General features: G+C 39.2%; 1 protein-coding gene across 1 annotated transcript in view; it reads left to right on the forward strand.

Annotated features, from left to right (window-relative positions):
- The window catches only part of LOC107664723 (slit homolog 3 protein-like), a 200,675-nt gene that overhangs the window by 118,536 nt on the left and 59,409 nt on the right, over window positions 1-22,730 (forward strand). Inside the window, exons 7-14 of the mRNA XM_016455371.1 lie at window positions 8,227-8,298; window positions 8,399-8,459; window positions 11,376-11,569; window positions 14,834-14,905; window positions 16,037-16,108; window positions 17,233-17,304; window positions 20,077-20,220; window positions 20,520-20,683. Of these exons, the coding sequence (XP_016310857.1) occupies window positions 8,227-8,298; window positions 8,399-8,459; window positions 11,376-11,569; window positions 14,834-14,905; window positions 16,037-16,108; window positions 17,233-17,304; window positions 20,077-20,220; window positions 20,520-20,683 (851 nt within the window). The remainder of the gene's footprint in view (window positions 1-8,226; window positions 8,299-8,398; window positions 8,460-11,375; window positions 11,570-14,833; window positions 14,906-16,036; window positions 16,109-17,232; window positions 17,305-20,076; window positions 20,221-20,519; window positions 20,684-22,730) is intronic.

The following is a 22,730-nucleotide window of genomic DNA, read 5'->3' on the forward strand; positions in this document are numbered from 1 at the left end:
CGCCACCGCATCCCCATCAAGCCAATTGGCAGGGCGCTAAGTGCCAAACTCATCCTCCAAATGAGCGCCGCTCACTGGGGACCCAGAGCCAAGCCACCCCCTCTATTAATTCCGGGCTCCATAGGACACAGCAGCATGGCATTACATCATTGTTAGGCAGGTTCTCCGGCAGTGTTAGCTTGAGGTGAAGGTAGAATCAAAGAAGGAAAGATAGGAATATATTCCGTGTCCTCTGTCCTCTCCTCGTGACCAGAGCATAAAATGACCTTATAAAACAGGAGCTCGGGAGCAGGAAAGTGTGAGTAAGTCGGGAATCAATTTTTATTAATAATACAGAACCTCCCTAGATTCTGCCAAAGACCTTTGGGACCCCGACGAGCCAAGGAGAGCTTGGCACATGAATACACATCACTTTCCTGCTGATTGAGCCATCTCTCCACCCCTCTGGAGAGGCTGCAACACACAGGTCTGCAAATGACACTGTATCATGGCAAAATAACCCCATGCGCAATAATCAAGCTTAAATCCATGTTCTCCAGTAGCAGATTCAACAAACTGAACGTTAAGGCTGTGCTACAGAGCCAGCTTGTAAGAATATGACACCTCTAGGTAACTGATGGCGAAATTAAGGTTTAGGTATAGCAATTTCGCCGCAGGTGTTAATGCTGTGAGTCTCAGTGTGAGGACACTGAACGATTTTTCCAACATGAGTTATATTATAGTCCGGACTAACTTTTGTCTTAAGACTGATCTTTCTGAATGGCAGCACAGCAGATGGAGATCCATCTCTTGTATCGCCAAAGAGTATTATGACTTAGTGTGATGTCATAATGGTGTAAAAAGCAGGAGTAGTGGAGTTTTAAGGGTTCATTTATGCTTTTAGAAATGTCCAGGGATTGTTGATTGTAGACATCATTAACACATTCAACCACATTAGTTCTTTTGTTTAAAACAGTGCTGGATTATGTGAATTCAGGGCAAGCGTGTGTGTGTTTTTTTTTTTTTCAAAGTAGATCAGTATAATTTGACATCTGGAGTTATAAATAAAAGAACGAATGATAAACATTCTAAAAATGTGATGTTAATGTGTGTTTTTGCAATTCAGAGCGCACTTGGTGTAATTTAAGGGTCGTATTAAATGCATTGTTTGAGCGCGGTGTGTTAAGCATAACTCCAGAGGCCAACTGAATCTTTTAATTTCAATGATCATTAAAGGCCTATTAAAATAGATGGTGCACTGCGACATAATTGAGAGATTTGAGCATCCTTTCCCATCATGCACTGTTGGGTTTTCGTGATCACTGTAAAATTTTGGTGATCACCATAAAGAGCGACTAACAAAATTCCAAAGTGGGGAGCTATTAAACACTTCCATCGGGTTTAGAGATGGTGATCAGAGTGGAGATTAGACAGAGCGGTGTCACCCCGTCTGGTCCGACACAGTGGCGCTTAGCATGCGATCGTCCGTGCAACAGCTAAAGTTGCTCGTTTGTCATCCTGTGCTGCATTGTTGCCGCTTGAAAAAGTGTCCTGACTTTGCCGGGTGCACCTTAGCGTTAAAAGCACAGCGTTTTCTGATTAGAACGTCTGCAGATTTTCACTTCCTACTTTAAAGCAGGTGTTAGACTCAGTTAGATGCTCAGATCTCTGTTCTCCTGCCTGCTGGGAAGACCTTGGTTTAGTCAGAGTTCATAGTAAACGCTTTGATAGCAGAGAAGAGATTTGATGTGTTCGTGAGTGAGTTCATTTTTTTCCTTGGGTGTCCCCTGGATTGTCCCGGAGAGGATGAGAGGCTGGACGTGGCTAACCCTCCTCCACAACTAAATGACTGCTAGTGATTTAACGCCTGCCAAACTACACAGAATTAATGATCGGCCCTTTCTGCTGATGAATTGTAATTTATATTTAACATAACTGCGCTAATGACTGAACTAATGACTTCAAAGCTATCTCGGACATTTTCTCACACAGGACGTGACTTGCATCCCAATGAGCTGAAGGAAGTGTGGTAGGCAGCACATTGATGTGTTCTCCATCTGCAGAGCAGCTAAACCTGCCTAACAAGGAGCACCCCTTGATTATTTTTCATTTAATACTTAGGTACTGCGTGTGCTTCCTCTCATTTTTCATTCTGATCGTTTTTTTTTAAATATACACCAAATCAGGCCCTTTTATCTTTCCATTCTTGCTTTAAATATAGATGGACTGTGTGGAACTGTGCATTATAAGGTGTCCACCTTATCTTTATTATATTCATGAAATTCAAGTTGGTGCTTTTAATAACCGTGAATGTTGGTAGCGCTTCTCATTTCTAATTTTACAAAGACAAATCAAATCAAATTTCATATATAATATAAATGAGATTCCATGTGGTGTAAGAATAACTGAATATTTTTCATGGGTATGTGCCTGAAACTCAATTTTCATACATACACCATTGTCAATATACAGAATTTTTTTTTTTTATTTGGTTAAGCGGGTTAAAAAAAATGTAGTTAATATGATTCCTTAGCCAAGTAATTAAGGTGAAATTAAAAATCGCTGTTTAAAAATAACAAATAAAGTTGATGTTTGGAAGGCATGGTCTAAGCGTAAAAAAAAACTGTAACTTTTTAACCTTTCTTATAGTAAGGAGAACAAAAAAATGTTAACTACTTCAAAATATGTATATTCAGCATGAGTTTGGCCAGTTATTCATTAAAAAATTCAAAAAAAAAATTAAAGCCAAAGAAAGCATGAAGAATGTCCACCTGGTCAAGTATTCAAGCGGATTTATTTTTCAGCAGGGTTATGGTAAGCACATTTTGTTCTGATGTATGTTCTTATCGTGCTAAGCACACAATGAAGAGACAATGAGAAAGTCTCACACAATCTGTTTCAAATTATGCTAAGCGAAATATATGTTCACTTGCTGTTTAAACACTTGGATCTTTTGTGGAATTGCTCACAAGTTTTATAATCGTCCTTCAGGGCTATTTTATAAAATGTGGTTTAAATGTGAGAAGGGAATTTATAGTATTGTGAGAAAGAGCATTTTGGAAATACCCCATATACCCCACTCAGCTTTGTCTATACACAGCACTCTCGCAAGCGCTGGAGCCTCTGCATATTTTATAACCACTTTTGTACAGAAAATTCTGGCTCTGAATCAAATGTCAAATCATGTGAAATTTTTTGCCCTGCTGTGTCATTTTTTTATGAGCAGGAGAGTGCCGAGACATTTCCGTGCCATCTCCTGAAGGTGACTTTCCCTCCCACCATGCATTGATAAGAAGGCCCAAATTTTCACATTACCACCGTCCTCTCCTCCTGCCAAATGCTGTCATTTTTCAATGTGTGCACGGCACATTTTTCTCGACAGCTTGGCACAGACCTCGCTGGTCGAACTAAAGTGAGTTTAAAGAGACTCACTTGTAGTGCAATAGCATGCCACGAAATTCCAACCAGGGTAAATCTGAGTATTTGCAGTGTGTTGTCAGATTAGACGCTGATTGTGTAAGGGAGCGTGAGGAGGTGGATTATTAATTAATCCTGGTTATGAAATGTCACGCTGTCAGACTCAAGAACTTGGAAAAATCCTGAATGGAAGAAGCTATCACATTTCTGTGGTTACGTAGACGTCCTGGGATTGTATTGGGGGGCATTTGATCGAAACCTAAATGCATTACGAACGAAATACTGTGTATTTCATATGTAAGGTTTGAGAACTATAATTTTCTTCTTCTCGGGGCTTATGGTTTGGCAGTTTTCTACCTTCATAATGTAATTTTCTCAATGCAAGACCTTTTGAATGTTCCTCTTGGCAACGATAACCCTGAGCTTTGCTCCTTTTCGGCCCCTGCCGCCCCTTATCCTAATCATTTCTAACCCCTGTGCTCAAAACATTAGCTCTTTTCAGATTTAACAATTCCCTCTTTGGGAACTGGAGAGCACGGATTCCCTTGAATCAGATATCCAATGCATCTTTAATTTCTAACACGGGTTGGCCTCCCTCTGGACAAATCAGCCTTACTTCTGCAAGGCCTGATTGAAAGGTTGTCTTTAGTCAATAGATGAGTCTTTATGTGACAGACAACAGGCAGGCGGCGGGAGAAAGGGCAAGCTGATGGCTAAATGAGAGGATGGATTAGGGGAGTGGAGGGGGAGAGAACTGTCATTAGCTCACAAACAGCACTTTCAAGCACAGGAAATTGCCTTGCCACCAGACATGGCCCCATTGCGTTATCTTCGTGTGGTCTATGCCAAAGCTCGGGGAGATGGGGAGGGGGCAGGCTGGAAATCGTGCGTTTCAGCAGTCAGACCCGTGTGCACAATTAATCATTCGCTCCTGGATGGCCAAAGAGAGGAGGGAGGCCGACGGAACAGCTTAGATTCAATCTATCCTCATTTACGCTATAATGGCCTCATCAATGGCGGTGGAAGCATGTCTGTTTTCGCTGTAGTGCCTGTTCTTTTCACTTCTCCTCCCGTCCTCTGCACCATGGAGGGATGGAGAGCTCTTTCTCTTTTTTCAGAGGAGGCAACGGGTAGGTTTATGCAGCCATAAAGCTTCCCATTTTTTTGTTACAAATACTAAGCACTAGTGTTTCTTTTTTTTAATAAGCCCACACTTGAACACAAACCACATGGATGGGATTATGCGTGGCAGATCACGTTATTTCTGTGTTTATCCTCAGTGGGTTTATTTGAATTAGCAGAATAACATCTGATTGCGGCTGAACTTGCGATGCTAAGCAAAACAATGGCAAAGATTTCCATCCTGCTCACATGAATTCCATCACACTGCAACAAGTGGAGTCTCATAATGAAATTGCTCTCCATCTGGAGGCACTTTACTCATTTGTTTTGACTCGAGGGCCTGACACAGGGATGCCCTGTAAACGGTTGCTCGGATGGATGCTTGCATTGCAAACTCACCATTATGCTGTAGTAGCGATAATAGTTTCCCATGGAAACATCACAGACATGTTGGCTCACTCGAGTTTGCAAGATAGTAAGTGAATGGTCATATGTAGACAAGGTTGTGTATATTCCCTACTTTCTAAAGGTAGGCCCTCTGCAAACGCACTTGATTTTACACCACAAAAGACAAAGGATTGAGAAGACAAAAAGTTGAGCAGAAAACCCTCAACCTTTACGTTTATATAAATGAACGCAAGTCTTCTTACCAAAGCGATTTAGAATAAGGGTCAGTTACCAGGACAGTTATACACTCAAAGGAAGAGTATTGACTTTCCTCAAGCCTGTCATGTCAAATAACATGTCTTTGCCTCATGATTTCTCACTTGTGCAAGTGAATGGCCCTAAGTCAGGCGAGGGAGCACTTCAGTTATTTCCCTTCAGGCCCCTGCATCCACCAAAACAACCTCACTTTTATTTCGAAATGTCCTGGCTCTGAAAACCCAGCCATCTTTTAGGAGTGCAGTATCCAGAGACCCTCTCCAAGTCCCTCTAATGAGGGCCTGAAGAAAGTCTAGAGCACTCAAGACCCCACTGTCAAGCTTTTTGCGACTGTGGGAAAGCTTTCTTGACATAGCCGAGAAAAGAAAAGGGAAGTAAAAAGAAAACGTGCCCCACTGAGACGGTCTGAAGACTAAGTGTTGTGAGCAATTAACAGCTGCCCGCTTTTATTGACGCCTGCATCAATAGAGCTTTAAATAAAATCATAAAGTTACACAGTCAAGCCGTACAGCGCGGTATTTGTCAGGATCCGGCATTGATTTCATTTCGTTTCGGCTTGGATGCACTTTCTCAGGAGACACTGTGGATGCGGTCCTTCCCTGCAGCAGTTGATTTTGCTTAACACATTTTTGATTTATGGTCAACTACAAGGCGACAGAGGCGGAATGACTTAATATTGCCGGCGATGAAGACAAAGAAATTTTAAAGACTCAAGGTGATCTTCAATTATCACAAGTGGCTTTAACAAGAGCCGCTCATGCTGTGCTGTTATTTGCTGAGATCCCACGCTGCAGCAGTGGACAGCCCTCTGCAGTGCGGAGGGCTGGATAAAGGGAAGACTGACAGTCTTGCGTAAGACAGAGTCTCTCCAGTGGGCTCTTTAAGACCCTTGGTCCACTGCTCAATGTTTCTTGTGGCAAAGCTTAACTCATACCAGAGAAGTCCATATTAACAGGTGCAGTCTGACACCAAAGGTCATGGCTCTCGGCATGAACATGTCAGGTTTAAGCCGACTTAAAGTAACTGTGATGCCCTGTCTGGCTCCAGCTTTTTCAAATTATGACTGCATGAATGAAATCTATATGAGATTTAGTTTTACTCAGAGCTTCTAAACCTGGAAACCGGATGGCTGAAATATGAATGAGCGAGAGAGCACTACCACAGCAAGCACCAGCTGTTTGCCGCTCTCTGTGGATCCTGTTCTCTCTTTAGCAGTCCTTCTTCAGTTCTCAGTCCTGTATTCATTTCTGTTCTGTTCTTTTCTTCTCTTACATCACCTAACTTTGGAGGATGCTCCCAAGGTTTCTTAGATGGGAGATAGTCCTTCCTGAGCAAATTGCATTTTCCCTTGGTGATGGTTTGGTATTACAGGCTTTTACCAGGGCGTTCCTCCCTCCGGCTTGCCCAGAGCTTCTTCTATTTACATCTCTATAGAGCGGCAGAGAACAGCAATGAAACCTCTGAGCCACAGCGGCCTTGACAAGAGGATCGCTTTCTGGTGCGGATTTGGTCAACTCCTCGCGAGGGTGATTCCTTCACCCTGTGTGTGATTTGTGTGGAATTTTCTGTCTATGTGTAGAATAGCAATAATTTTCCATTCCATTTAGTAAGTTTTCTTCTTTCCCTCACTCATAATAAAGTGTTCCACCACAGATCCGAGCCAAAATCAATATTCAGAAATAATTTAAAGTCCCGCAAGAATGTTATATTTTAGAGGGATTAGTTTTCCTCTGATTTGTGCAATTTTATAGTACCAAGAATTGGACTCGGGCTGGGAAATTTCCATTGGTCAGAATTGTAAATTTGATCACTCCAATAGTGTAAATAGCTTGTTTGTGTTGAGACTAAATTTACTGGCCTTGAATAAAAAGCAAGACCAGCAGCTGGTCTGATCAGTCAGTGGGCTCTGGGATTAATACCAAAATCTATGGGACTGTTTGTCTTCCTGTAACTTAAAGGGTTAGTTCACCCAAAAATGAAAATTCTGTCATTAATTACTTACCCTCATGTCGTTTCAAACCCGTAAGACCTTCGTTCATCTTCGGAACACAAATTAAGATATTTTTGATGGCACTTTTTTTTTTTTGCGCACAAAAAGTATTCTCGTATCTTTGTATAATTGCGGTTGAACCACTGATGTCACATGGATTATTTGACCGATCTCCTTGCTACGTTTCTGGACTTAGGAACATTTCAGTTACGTTGCCTGTCTATGCAGGGTCAGACAGCTCTCAGATTCCATCAAAAATATCTTAATTTGTGTTCCGAAGATGAACGAAGGTCTTACGGGTTTGAAACGACATGAGGGTGAGTAATTAATGACAGAATTTTACTATCACTTTAAAGAGTAGAGCATGACACAAGGTCATGGGTTCAGTTCCCAAAAAAAGTTTATTTTTACCTAATTCATTATCTTCCAAATCCATAAATGTAAATCATGGATGCACTGTACTCAAGAAGTACCGTTGCAGGATTCATTAGAAGGAATACTCAGACCCCAAACCCAAGCTGTAAACTAAATTGGCGAAGTCAGAGAGATCAGCAGTTTTCCCTCACCAAGCAGGAACTATTAAAATCCTAAACTGAGAAATTCCAGACCCTTTTCCAAGAGGTGGAGGTACAGGAGGCTGTGTGTTCTGCATGTGTGCGATAGGTTAGGGGGTTATGGGGTGGGATGGACTGATTGCAAGATTAGGTCAACTAAGTAGCACTAATCAGAACTGTGGCTGGTATGACAGGAAGCAGAGAGCACCACCATCCATAATTATAAGTGTGCACATCATCGATGATATCATTCAGACATTATACGCTTATGTGAACACACTACTCCCAGTGACTTTTTCTTATTTAAAAAGTTATCTAACAATTACTTTTTTATATTTTACTCTAAGAAAACAGGCTTGCATACATGGTTCAGTGAATTCAGCAAAACGCTGTTGTGCATGGTCTGGTCTTCATTCCCAAATGTTATCTGGAGTCACTCGCTGTCTGTTTACTAAGTAAATGCCTTTTTCTAATATTTGTTCTCTCTTCTTTTCCTTCTAGCACTCTCAACAACAACAACATCACCCTCATCCCACTGTCAAGCTTCAACCACATGCCCAAACTGCGGACACTGTAAGTACTGAAGAGCTTCTTCATGGTAATGCTATACAATCAGATATTCATTTATCTACATTTAGTGACGTTCATTCTAAATCTTGACTCTTTTTGAAAGGATTTGCTGCCTGACTAGAGGCTCTGTGGTGACGCCGTGCCAGTTTTCAGAGCTGTGGTCTGTTTGCAAGCAGACGTTGTCTTAGCTGAAGATATTGAGATGGTTTTCTTAACACAGATGCCTGTGTCGCTCCTCTGCGTTTGCACTGTCAGACCCAAACCACAATTGATATAAATAATTACACAGTCCCCAAACCTCGTTCCAATCTGTGTCTGACCTGCGATATTAACAAGACTCAGAGATGCTTTTGTTATTATTCGAGTGTGGTCGTTCTTCTCAGAGCTTTGGCTCTAATAGAGGGATAAATAAAGAAATATGTCAGGAGTAAATGCTAGTTTGATTTCGGGGCTTCTGGGAGTTTGAATCTCCATCTGAAACACAAGGCTTTAGGGTTATCGTCATTTCTTTTTCCATCTATCTCTCCTCTTTCCGTCATGGCGTTCTCCCTGGAGCCTGCGCTCAGAGTCATCCATAGCTCGAGCTCCACAGCCGAGCAGTCTGGCCTCCCTCCCATCGGTCAGCCCATCAGACAGGCCAGACCCCTCATGCGGGATTGAATTTGCTGATGCTCGGATGGCCGGGCGCGTTGCTCCCTGGGCAGTATTGAATTATCAACAGCGAGGCTTTGGTTGCTACCCAGTTCCTTTGGATTGAATTTTCTGTCTCTAATATCCCTGATATATCTGTATTGAATTTGTTGCTCGTAAAAACAACTTATTAAATCAAATTTTTAGAGATGCTGGTAATCCATTTAGTAGGATGGTGGTTTGGCTCCAGGTTTCTGATGAAATAGTCCAGTTTGCCTCACCTTTCCCCGACCTTCTACAGACATACTATCTTTGTGCATTCAATTAGATCAAATGATATCACCCCATGATGCTTGCCATTCAATAACTCAGACAAATGAAAAGCACTCCTACCGCTAGTCATTTTCCGTGCATGACGGTCGATAGGGTGTGCTTGCACGTGGAGCTTCCCCATCGTGCCTGTCCTCGGCTCATCCTATGCACCTGAGGCAGCCGAGGCTTCTTCTCCTCATGCCATCCATCTCTGTAATCCCACTCATCTGTAATTAATCCGCAAAGACGGGGCCAGATACTGGATTTGTAATGGGAAAAGCTCTATTAAAACCATTGCCCCCTGCTGAAATCGTCAATGGCGGGTTTTTGTCCTCCTAACTGGATTCTGTCTATTTCATTTACAGACAGTGTTGACCGGTATAGCTGCGCCTTTTGATTCGCTGACACCACTTTTTCTTTGAACTGTGTCTCTCGTACCCTTCGTGTAATGGCCCTTGAGAGATTTATATTAAGGTGTTATTGGGAAATGTGCCATTTGTTGAAGACCTTGTTGAAATGAGGGTGCATGCTCTGGGGATTTGGGAGCGGTTTACTGTGGTCTCCTCGGAGATGTTACTATCATCCGTATAATAGAATGACCCAGTCACACTCGTGTTGTCACTAATTCAGATATGTTATTCCGAGTCTGCATTACCGAAGCTGTATAGAGATTCTCCCTATTAATATTTACTTGTTCTCGGCGCCGATTTCCTTCCTCCTTTGCATTTAAATGCCATATGACAGATGGAATATGACATTGAGTGTGTGGTAAACATTGCTCTTCTGGCACAGTGTTCACTTTCTCTGTCAGAATGTCCTTCTCCTGTCAACTAAAAAAAGAAGAAAATTAAGCTTGCTTTTAGTACCTTGTTTATTTGTTTGTTTGTTTATGCATTTATTTAGTTATGCATTTGACATTATTTACACTGATGTTAATAACTAAACAGACATGTATTTATTTATTTATACGATTACGATTTATTATTTAATATTTATGTATTTACTTATTTATATCTTTATTCATTAAATTATTTTTTTCTTTCGTTCATTCATTCACTCACTCACTCACTCCAACAAATTCCAGCATGACACATACTCTTCTGACATTCTTCTTTTTCTTCCACATTATGGCATTGAAAATGATAGGAGGAGTGTTTAAATACATTTGTCATGAGAATAATTTCACAATGGAAAAATCTTAAAGGTCTGTACATAGGGTAATTTTCTTTATTTAAAAAAATGACATATTTCCTTCTTTCTTTCTTTCTTTCCTTGTCCTACCAGTCTTTTTCTCAAACTTGTAATTAATTAATTAGCAAATGTTGGCTATTACAAGTAAACACTTGGTTGCCGTGATTTTGCAAAGTAAGACATGTTCCTGGATCAACATCTTTTGTTGATCCTGGATCAACATTACTGTCCAAAAATACAGACTTAACCCAATCCCTACCCCTAAACCTAACCTTACCATAATTTATTCCTAAAATCAGATTGAAATGATAGCTGATTAACAAGAGTGTAGAAGCACCTAATCCTGATTGTAAGCCTAAAACTGACATTTCCTGAAAAGTTATCTCTTAATTCTGATTGGTTGATTGGAATGATATTCCAGGATCAACAAGGATGTTGATCCAGGAACATGTTGTACTTGGTGAAATCACGCTCAACATAAACACTTAGGGCCTTTTCATTGTGTTGTTTTTTAAAGCCACTCCTTACATTCTATTTCTTAATGGACCTTCGGGTTTCATTGGTGAAAAAGTTCACGTTCAGCTCTTGTTAATTAAGCCCCCTTTTCCTCCCCCTCTGATTAATCAACTGAGGAATATACTCCAACACAAACACAAAACACACTGCAAGAAAAAAGCGTTTCTTAATTAAGCTGCAAAGCAAGACAATAAAACAACAGGGAGTCTGTTCTTGCTGATTATGTACTGTATTAAAAGCTATTTTCACCTGTCTTCATTTGTTCTGTTATTGGGACTAATATTAATTTTCACACTTCTGTACAGAAGCGACATGACAGTTATAACTACTATTAGAAGGAATGCTGTTCTATTCATATTTGACTCAAAATGCTGTTAATGTTCCGTGTTCTCCATTTGCTTTCTTGTGTCATTAAACCATGTTGTCTTTAGTCAGTTTTCCTCCTGATCTGTTATTTTTCCATCTTTTCCTCCTCCCCAGGTCCTGCTCAGACGGAGCCAAGGTCATGCGCTCCCCAGGCGTCCATCTGCCCTGCTGCCTGCACCTGCAACAACAACATTGTAGACTGCCGTAAAAAAGGCCTGACGGAGATTCCTGCCAACCTGCCTGAGGGAATTGTAGAAATGTATGGATTCCACTCCTCAAAATCATTCGCCTTCTCTATTTGTGTAAAATCTGCCTGTGTGATAAGTACTTACCGCTGATATCGCCTGTGCGGTGATCTGGCTTCTTCTGCCTGTCATGTAACAAAGGCCATTAGCGGTGCGGTGTAGCAGCCTTATTAGCGAGTGCGTTAACGTCGTGCCGCAGTTGCAGATAGATCTTGCTCAGTGCTGCTGGAGGTCCACCATCCCGTCTGCACGGTTTAGGTAATTAGACAACCAGTCAAGGATCAAAATGAGGTGGGTTATACTGAGCCCAATCTAATGTCCAGGAACCCTGAGTGATTTATCAGCAGATTCAAGGCTGCTGAAGTTATCTGAGATATGATGTGAAAAGATAGACCTTTTAATTATTAAGTATATAGTTCATATAAGTACTAATTTTGGTATAAGTAGATTACCAAATACCAAAATTTTAGTAATTGATACCGATGTCTGTGACATTTCATCATAGCATACAACAGCTGTTCCAATACCATTCAAGTAAATGGTCAGAAACAAAATAAAGAGCAAAGAAATACAGTAAATGAATGTGTTAATTGTGCAATTCTTTTTTTTTTTCTTTCAGTTTAATGCGTTAAAAAGTCTTTGACACAATTAACAGAGCACCTGTTTTTTCCCTGGCATCCTTTGGCTAGCTTTACAGTAGACTATATTAACACGCTACCAAGCACGATAAAACGCAAAAGAGATGTTATTAATTTGGTACCGGCACACTGTCTGTGTCAGACATCAGACACGTGAAAGCGCACAGAAAGCGGCTTCAGACAGCGTGCCAGTAGCGCATTGAGTTCTTTTTCGCTTTTAAAGTGAAACCTGCTGCAGTCCGTCACTGATGTAAATCAAAGAACAGAAGAAAAAGAGAAACCACTCACTGCTCTTCGCTGATTAACATTTGTAGCCTGATTAATCTATATTCAGTTTATAGTTTATGCATATACAATTTAGTTACTTTTCAAAGCCTATTAAATGTTAAAAATAATGTCTTTCAATTATACTGTAATGTTAAATGGCTATAATTAATGGCTAAAACTGAGGGGAAAATGCATTTACAGGTACAGGTATATACAGGTATCAGTTGCAGTATTGGTATCAATGATACTGGCCATCATTAATAATAGAATAATATGCCATTAAACTATTTATTTATTTATACATTAATAACTGCAATTAATTAGTTAATTTTTTAATCGATTGACAACACTAGCTAATAGTTATGTTAAGAAAACGTCACTTTTTTTGAATGTCCATTTCAAACTCATTTAAGAGGATGTTCTCTAAAACCCTAGTTCTGTCATGACAACTCTCGGAGGGATTGGCATGGTAATGTACATGGCAATGTTAATGTATTTGGTCTTGGCGGAATAGATCTGCTACGCTGTACGGCAGCGCAAGTACCGAGACTTGCTACTGCCAATACATCCACAACATGCTGCTGTGAGCATGTAGGAAATATTGCTGCTGCACATATAACATGCATGAAATAACCCCCATATAGCATACATGAATCACCTCGTAGCAGATCTATACAGATGGAGCTGGGGAAGGTGGAGGGTTTCTGAAGCAAGCTGCAACTGCTACGGCAAGCACTAGTCATATATTTGAATGCAAGCGAGCTCATACCGATACAGGAGAGAACCAATCAGCTGTGCCATGTGATAATGATGTCATTAGGTCAGATTGAGTTAGACCTATCGGACTGTGCCATCTAGAGTTTCATGCCAGAACTCTGTATTTGTCTTTGGATGTCTTTAATGACTGTGGCTTTTTTGTGCAATTCGGTTATATTTTTATGAGAAAGCCACAGTTTTTAAAGCAACCTTTAGATTAATGCTGTTGTCTATTTTTCTGCCTATTAACTTTTTTATATGACCTTTGCTTCATTGTGCCGGGCATGTTAGCTTGCGTAATGCTAATGTTAGCATATTAACTTTAGTATTCTTATTAAAAAGCAATCAAATGAATGTAATTCATACAGTGCAAACATCTGACCTTGTTGTTGTTCCAGCCACTTCTGTATTCGGTGTCCTTCAAATGCAAGAGAACGTCCAAAAGGGGTTTTGCGGTATCTTCCAATAAACAAGGACATTTTGGTTGCGCATGGGAAATTTGCAAGGCCAACATTTCCACTGTGCGCATAGGCTGGGACGTCGTGTTTAATGATCACATAGCAGCGCAGTGGTGTGCTCACACACATGCATACTGTTACAAAGAAAACACTCGAGTTTTTTGATGGGTTTTGGCTGTCTTGCCTCAAGCTGATTGAATGTTCTCGTGCTTTGGAGAACGTCCATATCGTCTTGGTCAGAGTATTTGGTATCCATATTGATTCAGAGATCCTTTTTATTTGCACTAAAGGACAGGTAGGTAATTGCCCTGATATGTGCTGTTCCTCACAGTTGTTGTTATGTCAATAGTGTATGACCTTTGCATAATAAATGGATATGCAGGCTAGGACACATTAGCCCATCCTAGCTCATGGCCAAAAACAAATTGGGCTAATGAAATGATGTATAACCTGGAGCATGCAGAGAGCTGTGCTTATTTCTCAGGGACTTGTTTTCTGTGCCCTCTTATCCCAGTGAGCCAAAACACAAATTGAACGCCCAATGTACAGGCTGCCGTAAAGCATTAGATGGCTTTCTCTGTAGACCTCCAGAAGGAGCATTAAGTACCAGCCAGACTCTCAAAAACAAAAGGTTCTTCAGCGAAAGACTCTTTTGAGCACTTTAGGTTCGACAGAGCACCCTCGTTTCATAAAGAACATTTAATTCACTCTTGCTCTATTGTTCTATTTGCAATAAGTAAAAAATTGTAAATAAATGAAGTCTTTCTAAATAAAAATTGTAAAAAGGGATTAGGTTATTCAGATCAGCATAATGTTTTATAGATGGTTACATAAAGAACTAAAGAACAAAGTTATTTGTGGAACTTAAAATCAGGCCTCTCGGTTTTAAATTAAATATTTATTTTTTAAGCGTGGGCCTGTAAAACACGCCTCCAAATACTTTCAAACTCTGAGGAATGAAATCACCAGCAGATCTGTGTTGTGAGTGGAATAAATGTGATATGGTGCATGTACATTTGCGAAACACCTACAGGAATATTACATCGTTTTCTTTTCTCTGCCATGCCATATTTGTTTCATAATTTTATTATATGCAATTACTAGCGTAATGGAAAAGTCAGTGTTGTGTAACAAAACATATCCATCTGTTCCCATATAGTCGTCTGGAGCAGAACATGATCAAGAGCATCCCAGCAGGAGCGTTTTCCACGTACAAGAAACTGAAGAGAATGTAAGAACTTCCACACACAGCAACACAAACTGATGGTCTTACCATTTACATTATACCAATCAAAAGGTTGGGGTCAGACTTTTTTCTTTTCATCAAAAAATCCTGGAAAAAAGGCTGCACAACTGTTTTCAACATTAGTAATATGAAATGTTTCTTAAGCAGCAAACCAGCATATTAGAATGATTTCTAAAGGATCATGTGACACTGCAGACTGGAGTAATGATGCTGAAAATTCAGCTTTGCATCACAGAAATAAATTACATTTTAAATATATTAAAATAGATAACAGGTATTTTAAATTGTAATAATATTTAACCATTTTACTGTTATTATGCAGCCTTGGTGAGCATAAGAGATTTCTTTTAAAAATCGTACTGACCTCAAACTTTTGAATGATAGTTTACGTATATCCAAAAAGCACTTTAAAATCAGCTAAACATTCCTCTATTTTGACACATCTAGAAATATACACACTTTCTTTTTAGACTTTTTCAGCCTATGCATGAACTCTATACCTGCTGCAAGTGATCTCCTGTCAACCACTTTGAAAAAAATAGTAGAAGGGTTCATAACACGCACCGCAGTTTCTAGAGGCATGTCACCCTGCACAAGAAAATCTATATTTTAGACACAAATTCAGATATTTAATAAGATCTTCTCACCTCTGCTTTGGCAGTGATGCCTTGATGTGAAGAGCTCAGTATTTTGAAGGATATACTCAAACAAATCTGGGCTTCCTGAGAGAAACACACCTGAGGGGGAAAAATGAATTTGTGTACGGTTTTTCACAACCACTTCTCACCGAATCATTGTAGAGTTTATTTCCACCCCAACAACCCAAAATTGAGAAAATCTAGCTTACATGACAGAAGATTTTAAAGAATCAAGTCATTATTTATTCACCCTCATGACATTGCAAGGTTTACGCCAGTTCAAGTCATGTGATAGCTTATTGTGAGAAGAAGTAAATGGTTTAATGATGATCACCAGGCAGTTTCTTATGTTCTTTTCTCCTCAGTATCGAGTTCGTTGGGTATTTATGGAGTATCGACGTCCTGTCAGACAAATGTGCAAACCATCCTTTTGTTGGTCTAACAGTTGGCCGTATTATCTCTATTTATGTCATTACAGAGACCTGAGCAAGAATCAGATATCTGAGATTGCAGAAGATGCGTTTAGTGGCCTGCGCTCGCTCACTTCACTGTAAGTGTTTTTCACGCACACATGCAAGCATTCATACACCTGAGCTGCGTAGTAATGCATTTACAAAGATAATAGGCGTGCGTAAATGTAAACAGTCAGGTGAAAGGACAGGTGTCGAATAAATCAGCTGACAGAATGGAGACGAGACAGCCTACTGTCTGCCTGAGTGTGTGTCTTTCGCTGTGCGTGTGTGAGTGTGTGTGTTTGCTGACATCTGCAGCAGCGTGAACACAAGGGAGGACTTTCATTTAAATCACCTCAACAAGTCAGAGAGAGACAGAAGCCTCAGCGTGTGCATATTAATTTGGTCAGATCTATCTCCCTGCGTCCGGCCCACACAGCTGTAAACGAGACAGAGCTCATTTACACATGCCGCGTGATTAAAGAGGCGCTGAGGGGTGGAAGATGGGCTGCGGTCTCTCAGGGAATAGGAATAAAGCAAAGAGGACGCGCGAGATGACATAAACACACAACTCGGAAGTTAGAGTGTGTTGAAGGAATGGTTCAGCCGAAAGTGAACGGCGCTCAGAACTCACATGAACTCCTTTCTTCTGTGAACACAAAACACATTTACTATGAATGGAGAACTTCAAAAGGACACAAAACACCATAAATTGTCATAAAAATAGTCATGCACTGTATTTCATGTCTTCATGATCCATACAATAGCTATGTAACAGGAACAGACTGAAATTTAAGTCATTATTCACTGAAAACGTTGACAGCTGCCCTAACTCTCCATGGCTTGTTGATAAGAGAAGTATTTATATCTGATTGTTTTAAACTATTTAATAATTCAAAATAATTAAATTTAAATCAGATCATGATTGATTCATCAATTAGATTGATCCAGTTTTCTGATACAACAGCTTTCTCTTACAACATTATCAGTAACTTTTCTGACAAATTTCAGTCTGTTTCTTATATACAGCTATATTGTATCGTATGACTTCAGAGGACTAGTTTTATGTACCACTTTCATGATTTTGACTTTTTTTGAAAAACATGAAAGCCACTCTAAGAAAGACACATCCACGCTTGATGTGTTGCACATGGGCTAGACATATTGAGACGTGGGCTGATTCATTGCTCTCTATTTACATTGTATCTGTGTGTGTCTACAGGGTCCTGTATGGAAATAAAATCGCAGAGATCCCAAAGGGACTGTTTGATGGCCTGGTCTCCCTGCAGCTGCTGTGAGTGCTGCATTTATGACTCAATAACCTTCAATGTCAAGAAGATAATGACTTCTGTGTATGTGAATGTACAGTGGGGTCCAGGTTTCACTACAAGCGATTTTTCTTTTTACACTACCACTAAACAAATGAATTTATTCAGCAAGGATGCAATAAATTGATCAAAAGTGACAGTAAAGACATTTAAAAGGCATTTAAAATGTATTTGAAAAAAAAATTATTTCAAATAAATGCTGTTTGGAATACTGGAAAATGTATCATGATTTCCACAAAAATATTAAGCAGCAAAAAATTTTTCAAAATTGATAATAATAAGAAATGTTTCTTGAGCAAATCCGCATATTAGAATGATTTCTGAAGGAGCATGTGACACTGAAATTGCATTAATTTATATTAAAATAGAAAACTTGTTAACTGAAATTGTAATAATATTTCAAAACATTACTGTTTTTATTGTTAAGATTAAGATAATTTTTTTTTAAATATTATAATACATTTAAGATTTTTTTTATAATATCTTATCATAGTTTCATAACAATTTTACTGAGAATTTTTTTTTCTGAATTTCTGTATTTGATATTTTTTGTATTTGCTTGAATATCAGTAGCACTTGATCTCTACAAATTTGTGCAAAGCCTGATTGTGCATGTCATCTAGCGTGATTTGAGAATATCTGATTAGTTACCTAAATATTATTATTATTATTATTATGTTTTTAAATTATTTTTGTTTTAGGACCCCATTGTATATACTGTATGTATGTATATGCTTCACAATGAGAACAAATGTGTTTAGTGAAAAAAATGGACTTGTTTGATTAGAGGAGGTAAAACATTTCTGCCTTTTCCCTCATGAAAGGAAGAAAAGCACTAAAAGAAGTGAAGAGAGCATGTAGTGTTTTGGCTGAAAGGAGCATCAAGTTTTATTCTCGTTTCCTCTCGGCGAACACTCTCGACATCATTAGCATGTAAATTGGTCTTGATTGCTAAACATGTCCCTCACACCTACTTATATTTGTGTAGACATGGAAACATTGCTCAGACATAATTTCTGCATTTAATGGTCCAAATTGAGGTGAATCTGTCGGCTCTAATGGGCCTGTTTCAGCTTATTCTAATGTTTTGGGGAAATTCTGATGGCTTCCGCTTTTCTTAATGTACACACTGCTGCCGCGGGCACAAAAATAAGCTCACATCACCTTTTATTATGCTTCTAAAACGCCATAGATTTACTGGAGCGGCCCGGCTCATGTTTTCACTGTCAACTGCCATAATGACACAAATTATCTGTGTTTTCAGCAATTAGAGTTCTTCATCCTTAATGGATTTTCTTAATAAGACCCTTTCAAAGGTACACCTCAGGGTATTCCAGCAATTTCGCAGATCTATTTTGGTGTTTCTGTGTTTCTTTCTGTTGTTTATGGTTTTATTCACTCTTGTTTCTTTTGTTTTTATTCTTTTTTCCTTCTTTTTTGAGATACTCAAACCTAATTAGTTCACCCTGTGAGTAGACTAACGATGCATGTGTTTGCTCCAAGACAAAACCTCATTACAATGGCTTTCAGTAATTAAGCACATGACTGCTTTAGTCAATTGTCAGGCGGCCTGAACGGGAGAGAAGTGCGAGACGTGACAGGAGTGATGGGTGCAACTCAGCAGCTGAATACTCCAGCAGTTCATCGACAACACATTCACTCCGGTTTTGTTCAAATTAGTGATCTGTGAACCAAGTAAATTACATCTATAGATCTGAATATGTTTCTGATGCTTACATCAAGTCACACAGCTTTGAGCACTTTGTGGATCCCACACTGTGAATTTTATCTCCGGTGACATCTACACACTGCTCGTGTTTACTGATACAGCGCAGATTACTGAATTTACTGCAACCATCACACTCTCCACTAGAGGCTTTAAAGCAAAACATAAAATCATTCAGAGAGAGCAGCACTTTCCGCTCAGTCAAGCAAATTTAAAATAAAAAGTCCTTATTGTCTCTTAAGTCTTTCGCAAAGTATACCCGTAGGAAACAAGCGCTTGAAACCGTTGCAGCGACTCAGGGACTGCACTGAAAGAGGCTTCTATATGGTGACTGATGCCATGTGTGCTCAACAGCGCACACTAATAAGAGCATACAGACTTCTGTAATGCAATAAATAATCATTATTCATCAAGAACAGCATAAATGACACAATGACACATTTACAGCAATAACGGTATTTACATTGTATTGTTTTGCTTTGTTTTTGTTTTGTTTGCTTTGCTTTACTTTGCTTGTTTTTGTTTTGTTTTGTATTTTGTTTTGGCTCGCTTTGCTTTGCTTGTTTTGTTTTGTATTTTGTTTTGGCTCGCTTTGCTTTGCTTGTTTTGTTTTGGTTGACTTTGCTTTGGTTTGCTTGTTTTGTGTTGCTTTACTTGTTTTTGTTTTGTTTTGTTTGCTTTGCTTTGCTTGCGTTTTGTTTAGCTTTTTGTTTTGTTTTGTTTTGTCTTTGCTTTGCCTTTTTAGCTTTTTGTTCATTTTTTTATTTATTTTAGGAATAAATCATTATGACATTGTCAGTATTCATTTTAACAGTACTTTGGGGGGGGGTTCCACTTTGGCGTTATGTGCTCTGTGCCATAATTCAAATGGTTAGAAAGTGTCTATTACACGTGTAAATTAAACATAAATATGAAAAGCTTAAAGCAGATTTTAGTTTTTTGTTTGTTTGTTATCGTGTGTTTATACTGATGAGAAAAAAAAGTCTAATGAAACTTCTGTTTACTCTTCCAGACTGCTGAATGCCAACAAGATCAACTGTCTTCGAGTGAACACTTTCAAAGACCTGCAGAACCTCAACCTGCTGTCCCTCTACGACAACAAGCTTCAGACCATCAGCAAAGGCCTGTTCACCCCTCTGCGCTCCATCAAAACACTGTAAGTTACACACACACATAATCACTCCATCCTTCACACCCACACTCAGTCCAGGAGACTCCAGTCTCTAAGCAACTGTTGAGCAGGACTGCCTTCACCCCGCAATTAATTAGTTGCAAGTAGACGGCAAAACAACAACATTAACAGCAGTGAGATAAATGTGAACTTACAGTACACTGAAACAAAATAGTTCATGTTTATGAATCGTATTGTTATCACAGGATATTACTGTTCAATTATACAAACTCCCTTGACTCTAATTAAGCGTTTTGATTTATCATTATGTCCGCCCTCCACAGACATCTCGCTCAGAATCCCTTCATGTGTGACTGTCATCTGAAGTGGCTGGCCGACTACCTGTTTGACAATCCAATTGAGACCAGCGGAGCTCGATGCAGCCACCCGCGCCGCCTCGCCAACAAACGCATCAGCCAGGTTAAGGGCAAGAAGTTTCGCTGCACAGGTAGAGCTACACACATGCACACTGTTTAAAGAGGAATTTTATGCCTTGTTGAGTTAATTTGAGTTGTATTTTGAGTTAATTGGAACAATATACTACAGTAGACATACTTTAACATTCACAAGGCTTCTTCATCAATCCACCCAGAATATGTATTCACATTAAGATGCAGAAACGGGTCCTTTAGAAATCAAAATGTTATGACGTTGTAACATGATTGCCCACTTTACAGTTAGTATTCAGCAGCTTGGTAGCTGCCTGCTCATTTCAAATGCGAAAACATTGTCAAAATACACTACCGTTCAAAAGTTTGTATATATATATACATATATATAAGTAGTATATATAAGTAGTATAGGTTTTTAAACGGGTTACATTTTATTTTGATAGTCCACTTTAAACATTCTACTAAATTTAAGTAACTTTGTAGCTACATACATGTCAACTAACTCTCATTAATTTGCATCTACGCATCAACCAACACTCATTAAATATTAGTAGACTGTTAGGTTAGGGTTAGTAGTATAAGTTGACATGCGCTTGCAAAGTTACTTATAGTTAGTAGAATGCCTGTTGATGGACCATGAAAATGAAGTGTTAGCAGAAATTAAAGCAGTCCACTAATGAATGTTAGTTGGCATGTAGTTACAAAGTTACTTATAGTTATTAGAATTGTTAACATTGACAAAATCTTATGATCTTATGACCATCGAGGCTGCATTCATTTGATCAAAAATACATTAAAAACAGTAATATTGTAAAATATTATAACAAATTAAAATAAGTTTTCTATTTTATGAATTTTCAGCATCGTTACTCCAGTCTTCAATGTCAGATGATCCTTCAGAAATCATTCTAATATGTTTATTTGCAGCTCAAGAAATATTTCTTATTATTATCAGTGTTGAAAACAGTTGTGCTGCTTAATATTTTTGTGAAAACTATGTTGTTGTTTTTTGGGATTCTTTGAAGAGTCGAAAGCTCTACAGAACAACATTTATTTGAAACTGTTTTTTTTGTAACAATGTGAAGGCTTTTACTGTCACTTTTGATCAATTTAATGCATCCTTGCTGAATACAAATAGTATAATAAGCAAAACCAGTAGTACAACTGTTTAAATTCAATGAGTAGGTGGAAAATGGTGGTGTACATTATGGTTGGTTTTTGGTCCAAGATAACATTATAAAGAGACTTACACCTTATGAAAGACAGTCAATCAAGTGAATGAATCCGAACACAGCTCCTGCCATACAGTCAATCCACTAGGTTGTGCGTGACCTGTTGATGGCTCGGAGTTCTGGCCCACCAATTGCTTCTCACATTCTTCTTTACACTGAGACTCCTCACATTCAGTGACGTCCCTTTCCTTTTCCTATGTGTGAGTTTGTGTGTGGCATACTCTGGCCTGGAGCAGTTCTTCTCACACACTGCCAGGTTTCAGAGTGCTAATAGGACAATGCTGGCTGTTCTGAAGCTGAATGAAGATGCCTTGTTAGATGTTTTTTCGAGTCGGAACCGGCCCCCACACGCAGCCAAAAGCACGGGCCCCTGAGGGAACTGATTTGGTGGGAGAAGTGCAGCCGCTGTTTGCTTTGATATTAAGCCACAGGTTTTTCTCATTAAACTTCTGTCAGTGTATCAGCACAATAACAAGTGCAACGCCAGAGCACACAAACCCGCTACTGGCCCCTAGTGTGTGTTTGCACATGAAAATCTTTGTTTTGTGTGTGTGTGTGTGTGTGTGTGTGTGTGTGTGTGTGTGTGTGTGTGTGTGTGTGTGTGTGTGTGTGTGTGTGTGTGTGTGTGTGTGTGTGTGTGTGTGTGTGTGTGTGTGTGTGTGTGTGTGTGTGTATGCAGGCCCATAGCCAGCTGTAAGATTACCGAGGTCCAGACCTCAGTAAATTGTGAATGTTCAAAAATACAATTTGTTCTCTGAATTACTAATTTGTTGTTTAAAACTCCTCATATGAATGTCTGCATGTATAATTCAGCTTAGACAGTTTGCAAGAATGTTTAGCATCCATGGTATGAAAAAAAAAAAAAAAATCG

The sequence above is a fragment of the Sinocyclocheilus anshuiensis genome, unplaced genomic scaffold (assembly GCF_001515605.1).
Source record: "Sinocyclocheilus anshuiensis isolate Anshui unplaced genomic scaffold, SAMN03320099.WGS_v1.1 scaffold235, whole genome shotgun sequence".
NCBI lineage: Eukaryota > Metazoa > Chordata > Actinopteri > Cypriniformes > Cyprinidae > Sinocyclocheilus > Sinocyclocheilus anshuiensis.